General features: G+C 54.1%; 3 protein-coding genes across 3 annotated transcripts; 1 reads left to right on the top strand and 2 right to left on the bottom strand.

Moving 5' to 3' along the window:
- On the bottom strand, positions 1 to 4,500 carry EMWEY_00002330 (hypothetical protein, conserved; the record flags this gene model as incomplete). The annotated part of the gene is made up of 6 exons (XM_013479382.1): positions 1 to 1,571; positions 1,818 to 1,938; positions 2,208 to 2,336; positions 2,549 to 2,651; positions 3,125 to 3,282; positions 3,631 to 4,500. 6 exons carry the CDS (start codon positions 4,498 to 4,500, stop codon positions 1 to 3), a joined length of 2,952 nt encoding a protein of 983 aa, XP_013334836.1.
- A 1,008-nt stretch (positions 4,501 to 5,508) lies between these two features.
- EMWEY_00002320 (adenylate kinase, putative) lies at positions 5,509 to 9,521 on the top strand (the record flags this gene model as incomplete). The annotated part of the gene is made up of 9 exons (XM_013479381.1): positions 5,509 to 6,303; positions 6,459 to 6,570; positions 6,838 to 6,985; positions 7,425 to 7,469; positions 7,801 to 7,902; positions 8,189 to 8,327; positions 8,615 to 8,755; positions 9,019 to 9,186; positions 9,309 to 9,521. 9 exons carry the CDS (start codon positions 5,509 to 5,511, stop codon positions 9,519 to 9,521), a joined length of 1,863 nt encoding a protein of 620 aa, XP_013334835.1.
- Positions 9,522 to 10,271: 750 nt separating this feature from the next.
- Positions 10,272 to 11,312, bottom strand: EMWEY_00002310 (hypothetical protein, conserved; the record flags this gene model as incomplete). Its single annotated transcript, XM_013479380.1, has 1 exon — positions 10,272 to 11,312. One exon carries the CDS (start codon positions 11,310 to 11,312, stop codon positions 10,272 to 10,274), a length of 1,041 nt encoding a protein of 346 aa, XP_013334834.1.
- Positions 11,313 to 12,190: the final 878 nt, after the last annotated feature.

Here is a 12,190-nt window from a genome sequence, read left to right as displayed (position 1 = left end):
CTAATGCTCCTGCTGCGTGCAGCGAGCCCAGAACCGACTGCCTGGTCCCAGCGAGGTAGCCCGTGTTGTTGAGGAGCCAATGGTTCTGCGAGAGTGTAGAAGACGGCGCTGCTGGCGCTGTTCCTGTCGCTGCTGCTGTTCTTGAGTGGGTGGGGTTCGCTTGCTGCCTTCAAATGCAGCAGAGTGACACAACCTTTGCCTCGAGAGGAACTTTTTGGCAGCGGCTGCACCTGCTGCTGCTGTTGGCATTCTGTCGCTGCTGCTTTTAACATATGCAGACACAAATGGACGGTGAGAAGCGTTTATACCCCTCCCCGCTACCGTTGCTGCTGGAGCAGTACCTGGGCCGGCGATTCTAGGCGGCCTTGATGATTCCGAAGCCCCCAAATCAGTAACAACAGCGACAGGACCTTCTACTACTGCTGCTGCACAAGCTGGTTCGCCTACGTTCCCCAGACGCCTCGTTAGTTCAGACGCTGTGGGAGGAGCAGCCGAACCAGTAGCTGGGGCTGCTGCTGATTGTGGCTCTGATTTAGGCAATACGTTTGCTTTGGCAATAGACTGGCGTTGCTGCTGCTGAATGTGCCTGCAGGCTAGAAGCAGTCGCCTGTGGATCTTCGCTTCGGTTGCGAGAAAAGCTCGTGCTGCATTGATGCGTTCTGCTGCAGCTGCAGATGCTGCATCCGATGCCGCTGTAGACACAGCGGTCACTGCTCCTGAATCTGAGCTGTTGGCCCTGAGAAAGTCAACGCTCGTTGCTGCAACCCCAGCACCACCCGCAGCTGGAGATGCCTCACCATCCGAGTCGCCAAAGAAGGCCTGGGGGAGCCGCACCTTCGCAGCGTTCCCTTCTGCTGCTGGTGCCACGGTTGCTGCAGAGTCAGAGGCGTCTGATGCTGCTGCTCCTGCAGCAGTAGCAGCAGCAGCTGCTGCTGCTACTGCTGCAGCACGGGGCGATGCCCTTGAAAGACTGCTGCCAGCGCCGCTTCCCCCTTTTAGCTCCTGCGCCTTCTCTGCAGAAGGATCATCATCCGTGCTGCTGCTACTGGCTTCTAACCTGCTGGAGCGGAAAAGTCGTAAGGATCGATGGTGAAGTAGTGGCTGCTGCTGTTGCATTGAGGAAGCAGCATGCTGCATTACAAGCGGCCTCATGAGTCGCGGTTCAACAGAGTGGTGACGCTTGATGGTGCTGCTGTTTCCACTGCGTTGTGCTGCAACCGGAGCTCTTATACAATGCCTGGTTGAAACGCTACCTGTTGCTGCTGCCTTTTCAGATTGCTGCAGCCGCCCTTGCTGTTGCAGCAGCAGCTCCTGCTGCTGCGACTGCCATCTGCAAACGCAGCTTGTCCTTTCACGAAGCAGACGGGAAACCTGTGGCTGCAGGTGTCCCACAAGTGAGTCCGCAGCAGCCGCAGCAACTGCTGTTGCTGCGGCATTCGCTGCTGCTGCTCTCCTTGCCTGGGCCTCAAGATGCTTCTTGTGGTGCAGCTGCTGCTGCCGCTTCAGGCGGGCGGCACATCGCACCTTCCGAAGAAACAGCAAAAGCGGCTGCAGCACCTCCTCCTTCATTGCTGCATCCACAAGCAGAAACAACGGCAACAGGAGCAACACCATTGGCAGCACCACTGCAGTAAGACAGTTTCGGCTTCCACCGTTGTGGCCGTCAGTGAGTCAAGGCAGCGGCAGCAACAAATGCCAACAGCAGCAGTAGCAGCAGCCACAAGTAACAGCAGCAGTAGCAACGGTTACAGATGCCAATAGCTGAAACAGCGCCGGCAACAGCGGCACCAACGGCTGCAGCGAGAGCGGCAGCATACCTGCGGGATCTAGGCCTACTGAATGGTTGGCATGGGGCGGGAGGTGGGATACGCGCAGAGAAGCTGAGTTCGGGATACTCGACAGCAAACGCCGCGAGTGCGACACCGGAATAATCTCATCCTGTAGCATAAACAGAAGCAGCAACAGCCGCAGTAACAGCAGACGCAGCGGCGGGCGGTCCAATGAAGAGTCCTACGTGAAGGCCCAACCGAGGCATAGCAAAGTTAACTACAGCAGCATCATAGGCAGTAGCCACATAGCACTACAGCGGCAGCAGCAAATTGATCAGTAGAATAAGTTGCAATCGAAGCAGCAACGACAGCTTTTTCATCCCAAAGCAGCTGGACGGCCCAGCGACCCAAATAAGACAGCAGCAGCAGCCGACGGACTTGCTGGCCATGAATGATGCAGAGGGGCAGCCCCTGACACTGCTGAAGCGCGGCCTCTGTGTCCCAGTGATGGGTCACCACCAGGCGAGCCAAAGATTCCGGCAGCTCCGCCATATCCGCCGCCAAAGCCTGCAGCATTGGGGTGTAAAAATACATCGACGGACGACTCAGCACTCTTCTTGTGTAACATCCGTACGCACGGCCAGCTGGCATTGTCTTCTACAGCTAACTAGGATCGCTTCCAGTGGCTCTCTGGGAACGCTTCCTACGACTAGCTAGGATCGTCTTGTGCGAACAGCTGGGATCGTCTCCTGCCAGCGAGAGTGCCTGCAGTCGCTTACCGCCAATGAGGCGAAGGGCGAGATGAGGACTAGTCCCCCCAACTGCAAATTACATTTAGCCAAACGGGAGGCCAAATAAGCCGCAGGACCCGTGCCTATAGACCTGCCAACACACCCAGAATCCTAGGCCCTAGACCCTAAACCCCACAAAAGCGCAAGCCAATCAGTTTGGGTAACGCATGCAGTTATCTCCTTCGAGCCGCTCTGCATGCGGCGTCCGCTGCCAAGGGTGTATTAGCAACTGTGGAGGCTTTTCGATTAGGGTTTACTAGTGTTAATTTGAGTTTATCAATATGGGCTTATAGGTACGGACTACTGACTAGGGTTTGCTTGCTTGGATTTATGGGCTAGGGTTTGTCGTATTGGCTGTCACCAAGCAGGGCTTCTGCTGCAGGGAACTGGAGCTGTTCTAGGCGGGTTTGCTAGTTAGGGCTTGCCAACAAGGGTTTATTGATTAGGGCCCACTGGTAAGGGATCAATGGTTACGGTCTACTCATTAAAATTTATGCATTAGGGTTCAATGATTGCCGTTTATTTACTGGTTCCGGTCTGCTGCACTAGGGTTTGTTGCACTACCTGCCACAGAGGATGATTTTTTCTGGAGGAAAGTGAAGTTGTTCTACGAGAAACTCGAGGGCGACTTTGGCGCAACGGTCGACACCAACAGAAGATGAAGGGAGGCCGGAGAGGAGGCCGTAGCCGGGGTATTCAAATACCAGGATAGGAAGACCCAACTGGCGGAAAGAACAACACAAAACAGCAAATACAAGACGAAAGTGTACGCAGGCTCTCAAAGCAACAAGCAAACAACAGCAGCAAGCACAGCAGATGGAGACAGACCATCAGCTGCACCTGAAGCAGCAGAAATACACCTCAAGCCACATCTGCTGCAGCACGCGCGCATCGGACAGCAGCAGCAACAGGAGCAAGAATAAGCAACAACAGGAGGAACAGCAACAGTAGCAGGGGAAGTAGCAGAAGCATCAATAATATCAATTGAAGCAACGGCGCCAACATCCGAAACCAGAACAACAGCACCGCTGGAGGCACCGTCAGCAGCAGCAGCAACACCAGAAACACACCTCATCTGCGACCACTTGAAGCCAACCCCTAACCATATTCGCATCGCATGCATTTCCGTGGAAGTAGATAATGCAATAATCGCTTCGGCTTAGACCCCCTGTGGCCTCCGTATCCCAATAGCTGCCAGCTGCTGTTGCTGGTGCTGCGCCTGGCATTGCTGCATCTCCTGCAGCAGCTGCTTCTCCTGAGGGGCTATCGTCTGGGGCCGCTGCTGTATCGGAGCTTGTGGAGTCGGCCGCTGCCTCGAAGGCATCTGGAGCATCAGCTCCTGCTGCTACTGCTGCTGTTTCCGCCGCACATCCTTCTACACACCTTGCTGCTGCAGCTGCAGCTGAGCCCATTTCATGCGGAAGCACTGCTTTGCGAGGCTGCCGCCGGCGCAGCACCCGTTGTTGCTTCTGTTGGCGGTGAAGCTGCTGCAGCAGTAGCATGTGCTGCTGTAGCTCTTTCCTCTTCTGATCCAGCTGCTTCAACAGCTGCTGCGTTCTCTCGTTCTCCTCATCACTCGCGGCTGCTCTTTGTGCTGCAACAGCTGCTTCTGTGCATGCTCCTTCAACGTTACTCCGGCGGCGATGTTGCTGCAGCGGCGGAAGGCCACTAGCAGCAGCTGCCGCTGCTGCTGCCGCAGAAGCAGCTGCTGCAGCAAGTCTTGCTGTTCGCAGCGCAGCAGCATGCTTGAGGTGAGACTGTGGAGAAGGGACAACAAGGAAGGCCGGCACAGCAGCAGGAGTTCCAGCAGCAGCAGCAGCAAAGCGAGAGCGCAGCAGCAGCAGACCGTCACTGCTGCAGCTGTAAGACGACGGAGGAGCCGGAAAAACCAGGGAAGAATCTATCAAGGGGTGCTTCCCAGGACTCAAAGCCGCCCCCATTTGGCCCTTGTACTGCTGTTGATCTTTCCACTGCTCCTCCTGCTGCTGAGCGTGCTGCACCTGCTGCTATGCCGCGTTCCGGTGATGCAGCCGCGCCTAGCGATGCTGCAGCAGCAAGAACTGCTGCTGCTGCTGCTGTTGCTTCCGTTGACTTCTACGCCCAACCTTCTATGGCCTAGACTGCAGAAGTACTTTCTCCCCCGTGTAGGGCTTAGACGTTGCACGTGTGAGCTTTTACTGTGGCTACAGCTGTTGGCGTTGACGCCGCTGCTGTTTCTGCTGCCGCCGTTGGTCTTGCTGCAACACCTGCTCGCAGTGATGACCCTGTCAGAATGAGAACAACTGAAAAAATCAATCCATCTACTGGCATGCGCACAAGTCATTGGTACTGCTGCAATGGGTGTTGCAGCTGTTGCATTACCTGGTGCAGCAGCGCCGGCTACAGCAGAAGGGCACGAACCCGTGTCCTACCACACAGATAGATAATATGAAAGTAAAAAACAAAACATAGAACTGAGGTGGACACAAGCTGCGAACACGCAGCCAAACCATTGACTTGCTGTTGCTGCTGCCACTCCCTCCGCTGCTAATGGGACAGCAGCAGAGGTCGACCAGCAGCAGCTGCTGCTGTTTATTTACGAGGACGTCATGAAGATCAACAAATACAGACGACAGAAAGAGGCACAGAAACCCATCGGGCCGACGACAGCAGAGGACCGGCTGCAACAGCAGCTGCAGCCGCTTCTGCTGCTGCTGCTGCTGCTGCTGCTGCCATGCTCACATGCATGGGCGGGAGATCGGCACACTTGTTCATTTACAGTGAAGTTGATGCTGCATTGGAGAATTAAATTGTAAGAGGGGCTCGTAAGGCGTGTCTGTAGGAGAGAGGAGAGTCGTCGTTGCTGTTGCTGCTACTGTTGCTGCCGCTGCTGCTGCGTGCGGCTTTGTACTGGTCTCCTCTCTTATTTAGACGGGACAGACGACTGCGGGAGCACCGGAATTTCAGCTATGGAAACAGAAGAAGTAGCAGCAACTGCTGGAAAGTCTCAACACGATGGCCCGCAGCAGCAGAAACAGCAGCTACCTCAGGAGCAGCAGGAGTACCAGGAGCAGCAGGCTGCGTTCCTGCGACACCGCGCAGCGGCACGGCAGGAACGGTTGCTAGCGCGGCAAGCACAGCGCATGCGCATTGTGCAGGGGATGGAGACTGCTGCTTCTGCCTCTAGCATCAGGAACTGCACAGACCCAAGGAACAACCAGGAGGGCTGTCAAGATGTTGGGCCGAGTGACCCCGCAAGGCTCCCCTCGCCTGGAGCGGACTTGCAGGCTTCATCCAGCAGCAGCAACAACAAGAGCAACGCTAGCAGATTGAAGCAGCGTGTTGATTTGTTTGCGGTTTGCCTTGGTATCGGTGCAGGTGTCAACACGATGCTGCGAGAGGAGGTGTCTCCTCACCGTTTGTTTGAAGCCCTCGGCTTCCCCTACGGCCCCGCTAGTTGGAATGTGCTGTGTTGGATATGCGGCATGTTGCTGTATCTCCCACTTCCTCTTGTGCTGGTGGTGTCTCTAACCGAGCAGCTCTCGAGGAACTGTAACAGCAGCATTAACGGTAGCATAAAAGGTTTCTTGTGCGCAGCAGCAAATCGCATCTCCCCAGCTCCGCAGGCTGGCAGCTCTGATGGGCCTAGGCCAAGGAAGCTGCAGCTCATTTTTGCGGCAGCAGCAAGGACAGCGGTTGCTGCACAGCCCCACTTCACGCGGCTGTCTCTCTTTCTTGTAGCCTTTTGTTGCACCACCACCCTCGTCAGGATACTTGCAGCAGTAGGGGGCTGCTGCAAGTAACAGCTGCAGCTGTAGGAGGAGCAGCAGCAGTAGTAGACACCGCACCGCGAGCATTCGCTGCTGGGCCAGCACCAACAAGTACGGGCGTGCAGTTGCTGATGCTGCGACGGATTCAGACTGCTGCAGCAGCAGCTGGCGCTGTTGCTGCCGCTGCCCATGTGGTGGGTACAGAAAATGCGATGGCAGCTTGCGCGCTTTGGCCACCGATTGTAGACGGGTCGAGTTGGAGTCGGTAGGGTGAAGAAGGGCCAGGGCTAGGAACTAGGAACTGCCAAAGCCTTCCTGCCCGTCGGCTGTTGCTTAAACCTTCGCCCTGTTGGGAGTGCAGCACACAGCAGCTGCTGCAGCAACCTCGTTTCACCAATGCCGCAGTCTCTGTTCCAGCTCTAACTAGCGCTGATCCATAATCAGCCAACACAGACGCCTGCTGCACCCAGCTGCTTTATGGTTATGCTGCACCCACCTACTAAGTTTTGCTAGTTTTTATTGCTACAGGGCAAACGGCCCTCGATGTATGGGTAACTGGCATGCTGTGTAAGTACTATATATTCACACTCATGTACTTATTTTCTAGGACGTACCCGCCTCCCGTTTCCTCCCGTGAGGGCGACGGCGTCGCGTTGGCTGCAGGCAACACCCAGTCGTATGGCTCAGAGCCACGTATTTGACTTAAAGAACAGTTGTTGTGTCGCTGCTGTTGTTCAGTTGCCTGTAGTCAAAAAAATGGGACGAACGAACAGAGAGCAGCGGAAGTAACAAGATGAGCACTGAACACCACGAATAAAACGAGAAGAAGCGCGGGAGGTACCGTAATACAATAATACAGTAGGGGGCCTGTAGAACTTCCCCGTCAGCAGTCCATTGTTCGTTTTGGATCTTGAGTAGCCAGATATATCCTATAAGTTGCTTAAAACATACCAGTCTATTCTATTGTTCTGTAGGGTGCACTAACTCACTCCGTTTTTCAGTAAGAGCAACACAACGCAATATCGGCACATGCAGCTCTGGGCCCCAGAGCAGGAGGGGTTTGGGGCCCTGTTTCTTCGGCGGGTTGCAGGTGTTGTTCGTATCTTACATTAAAGGCGACTCTTTTCCATTTCTCTAATTCCTTTTCGGCTCCTTGTAAGGTACAACCGTCTCGTTCCCCCGCACACTACATACGAGACCGACAGGCTCCGTCGGTGGTTCTCTCCACATCTTGCCAGCAGTTTGCAGTGTTGAACAGGTTCTTCCATGGTTATGACCAGCAGTAGAGCAGCTCATTATGCACCACATGCGCTGTTGGTATTCTCCTCATTAACTTCCGCTTAACGCCACCACCACTCTCCGTGCAGCCGTCTTGCTTCACTGTCGGCTGCATCCCTACTCCTCCATTTCCGATGAGTCGACTAATTATGCATCTTTTTTTCTAGTAGCAAGGCTATTTCGACACCTCCCCTGATGCTGCTGTGCCTGCAGCAAGATGGCGAGCACCGGTATCTCGTTAGATAAGATCCCAACGACCGATCTACTGGAGGAGCTGAAGCGCAGATACAGCTGCCTTTCCAAACCCGAAGGCCGGTAGGATTCAAAGTTTATGGTTTAGGGGTTGCGGTTAGGCCGGTAGGCGGAAGATCTGCTATTGACATATTGCAGCCACAGCAGCAGCAGTAGCACCAGGCACCAGCGGCAGCATACAGTGCCGCTGCAACGAGCAGCAGCCCACAAGGGCCCCTCAACGGTGCAACATTGTTACATAGTTCTGCTGCTACTGCCGTCCATGCTGCGCAAGAAGGATGGCTCTTCACGCAGGCATTGCTGAGTGTCCCGTGTTTGAGGAGGTTGTTGGTTTGAATCTGTTTTCCAGGTATATTTTTTTGGGGGCCCCGGGGTCGGGTAAAGGCACACAGAGCGCGAATCTGCAGAAGTCGCACTGCTACTGCCACATATCTACGGGCGATATGCTGAGAGACGCAGTGGCGGCAGGCACAGAGCTGGGCCAGAAGGTAGACGGTTTCGTCGTCTTCCCGTGATTATTATCCTTGTTCTTGTTGTTCTTTCTGTTCTCCTTGTTCATTCTTTCCTTTCTCTGGGTCGTGTTTCTGCTCTTGTCGTTACGCTCCAGCTTCTTAACCTTCTGTCGATTCTTTGGGTGCTCCGTCGTTCTCCTTCACAACTTTCTTCGGCGGCGTTTAAACATTTCGGGATGAGTTCCTGAAAGCGAACTCACGGGAGACAAGCTGTGTTGTTTTTTCCCCCCTGTCCCTTGCTGCGACAATCTTGTAAACACCAGGCTCAAGGAATAATGGCTACTGGGCAGCTGGTCCCTGACGATTTGGTCCTTCAGCTGCTTTCTGAAAGAATGAGAAGCCCAGAGTGTTCCCGGGGGTTCATCTTGGATGGATACCCAAGGAATCTGGAACAAGCGAAGGCGGTAAGTTGGCGGTAGCCGGTGTGTGTTATATGCAGCATATATATGCATATTATATGCAGCATATATCATATAGAATACGCAGTATTAATGGATGTTAGTGCATATACATGTGGCTCTTGCCGCTTTTTACACAGGTTGAGAATATGTCAACAGTGCATCTCTTTAAGATGTACTGAAGAGAGCGTTTTCAACCATGTATTGCCAGGGCTGAATGATATTTCTGGTAGTTGTGCCATTCTCTCCCCTTTTCCGTTCCTGTTCAGCTGGACAAGCTGCTGGATTCTCAAAAACAGAAACTCGACGGTGTTGTGTTCTTCGACACCCCAGAAGAAACTCTTGTGGAGAGAGTCTGCGGGCGCCGCATCCACCCCTCCAGCGGCCGCGTTTACCACACAGTTTTCCGCCCCCCGAAGGTTGCAGGCAAAGACGACGTGAGGCATAAAGTGCTGCAAAGATGGAAGAACACAATCTCCGCTGAGTTCAGATTAGTTAGCCGTTCTGTCGTTGTTCTTTAAACAGTACGCCTTCTGATTAATCGGTGCGCTCTCTTCAGATTACTGGGGAGGATTTGATTCAGAGAAAAGACGACAACGAAGAGACGCTGCGCAGCCGTCTGCAGGTCTTCAATCAGCAAACGCTGCCGCTGGTCCAGCGCTACGAAAAACTGGGGCTGCTGCACCGCATCGACGGGAGCCTCCCTGCTGCTGCCGTGAGCGACCAGCTGTATGCCTTCGTTCAAAAACGCCCCCATAGCGGCAAAGCATAAACCGCAAACTTAGTACTTCCTACTGCTGCTTCCAGATGACACCGACGCATTGCCAGAGGCCACCGCCTCAACACCGGCAACAACCCGCTTCCTCTTCCTTTTTTTTACTTCTTCACCAACTCTCCTACCCTTTTGAGTTTGAATGATATGCAAAGAAGGCTTCCTTCGCTAACTTGCTTAGCCTTACGAGTTTAGGTGATAGGCATAGACGGCTTCAATGCCTGTTCACTGCCTGCACGGCTTCCTACAGTCTCCTCGGCAAAGACGCTACTAGAGGTGCCACAATATAGTGGGTGGACCCAGATATGTGTGAGTAAAACTTAACTGCATGTTCTGACTAGAGGAAAGGGAAAAAGACGCGGGTTGCTCCTTCCTCCGAGGACGCCACGGGGGTGTGGCGTTGTGGTGTGGTGCGTTGTGTTGTGGCGTGTGGCGGCTGTTTTAAACCGGGTTAAACAATGAGCATTCCCCCTCTGAAAGTGTGTGCTATGCGGCACTATACTTGCTTGAGGAGCATCATAATGCTTGGGCAGGGTATTGCCTAAGAGATCTTACATACATAAATATGCGGCCTGGACGGAAACACTGCAGCCGCGGGCAGCCAAGAAGATGAACTTCCGGAGGGTGATGCATAAGCAGGGAGTACTGCACGTTGCAACAGGCAGAGGCTCTCGGCTCCACTCCTTCAGCTGTCCAGCTACTGTTGTTGTTGCCGCTGCGGGCTTCTTCGTCGTGTCTTTTCTGGCCCCTTCACGATTGCACGCGGTAGTCTGTGCGCGCCTGATTTGCGACAAAGAAGAAGCCGAAGAGGGCGCCGACGGTGCCCAGAGCCACTCCCGCTAGCACGTCTCTGACGCGGTGGAAGTGTTCGACCACTCGTGTGGCGGGTACGTACACCGCAAGGAGCAGCAAGCCGAACTGGATGAATGGAACGGCCGCCTGGGTGATCCAGTAGAGTTGTTCCACAGCTGCAGCGCATCGGCTTTGTCTTGGGCGCATCTGTTTCTTCGGCGCAGTGGTTTGCTGCTGCCACAGCAGGCGGCACTGCAGGTAGAGAATCGCAAACACCATCCCGCAAGCAGTGCAGCTGCTGTGGCCTGAGGGGAATGAGCGTCGCGCCTCTTCCACCCGATGAGGGTCTCCTGTGCAGAAGAAGTCTGGAATATAAACATCGTACAGGCCGCTGCTGTCTCTGCATGATACACGACTCCAGTCTGGCCTGCACACGTCAAGGAAGTGAGGCCTCAACGACCCGACCGCCGCCTTTAGCGAGTTCGTCAGGAGGAATACAGATGCCACCGACATGGCCAGAGAACCGCAGTAGGTGTACAGGTGCACACAAGTCTCGGGAATTCTTCGGTCGAGCACCACCACCACCGCCTGCTGTTCCCTTTCGCTCTTATCCTTTTCTTGAGTCGCACGCACAGCCCACAAAAGCACCTCCACTACCACAATGATGAAAGCGGGCAGCATCGTGCTAATCCAAAAGGCACCGGCAGCAGAAATTGACGCGGGCATGTAGGGAAGCGCTATGTCATCCTCGCCGCAGAAGGCCCCCCTCTCAACCGGTAGGCGAATCAGCATGACGAGGCCCCAAATCAAGATCGCAGCACCGCTCACCATGTGCACCCACAGACGAGAGAAGTACGCTGGGTACACTCGAGATTGAGCTCCTGCAGCACCTGCGGCTGTAGACGGGGGCCCTCCTCCTGGAGAGGCGGGAGGGCCCCTTGAATTCCCGCTCTCCACATCTCCAGAGGCCCTCGTACACACAGACTCACAAACCTCCATTTTCACAACTCCGCTACTGCACAGGGCGGCCCCTGACACCCCAAGGAGAAGAAATCAGCCGCGCTTGAGCCGGTGCGCTGCGGCTTGTTGCGGCGTCGCCGCATGCAAGAGGAACGAATTGCTGCAAAAATGGGCTTCCTCGTTCTCTTACTATTAGTTTTGTTTAGAGGAAAGGCAGAAAAAGGAAACGCACGAAGGGTGGAAGAGGTGAAAAGCCCCAAACCTACAGCCGCTCCTCAGCAATCCAACCGACGAGGACAGCTTCAAGCTTCCTCTCAGCAGTCGTCGGGCTGCTCCGCTCTACCCTGCAATAAACGGAAGATGATGGTAAAAAGAACAATATTTTAAGGTCTATTTAATATGTTCCGGCTATCGGCTTTCAACTTGCGCTTCTGGGTTGAACCAACCTTCCGCTCCCTGGCCCCCACACAGCTCACGCAGCTCTGCCTATCACAGCCTCGATAGGGCTCTTCTTTGCTGCTGCAACACTCGGGCAAACAAAGCAAACAGTAAACCCTAGACTTCAGACCATGAAAAGAAATCAAATTACTTGTTTTCCCTTTCAAATAAATGGGGTGATGAAAAGAGACTGTATATAGTGGCCCTTCTCAGAACAGGAGGCAGCCATCTCTAACAGCTCGCCAGAGTCTGTTTCCACACCGATCGATACAATGAATACACACTGCGCATTACCTACATAGATGCGTGCATATTAATTAAATTAGTGCACACGTAGAAACTTTTTGTGCGTACATTTGCCTACAAAACACGCATAAATCCATACATACACGACACAAATATATGAACACACTAGTCTCGAAACAGAAAAATGGCACAAATCCACACACCAGGCCAGCTCCTCGTCCCCGGTCCTCCGA

The sequence above is a fragment of the Eimeria maxima genome, genomic scaffold, assembly GCF_000499605.1.
Source record: "Eimeria maxima Weybridge genomic scaffold, Emw_scaff11, whole genome shotgun sequence".
Taxonomy (NCBI): Eukaryota; Apicomplexa; class Conoidasida; order Eucoccidiorida; family Eimeriidae; genus Eimeria; species Eimeria maxima.
This window is presented reverse-complemented; position numbering and strand designations above follow the sequence as displayed.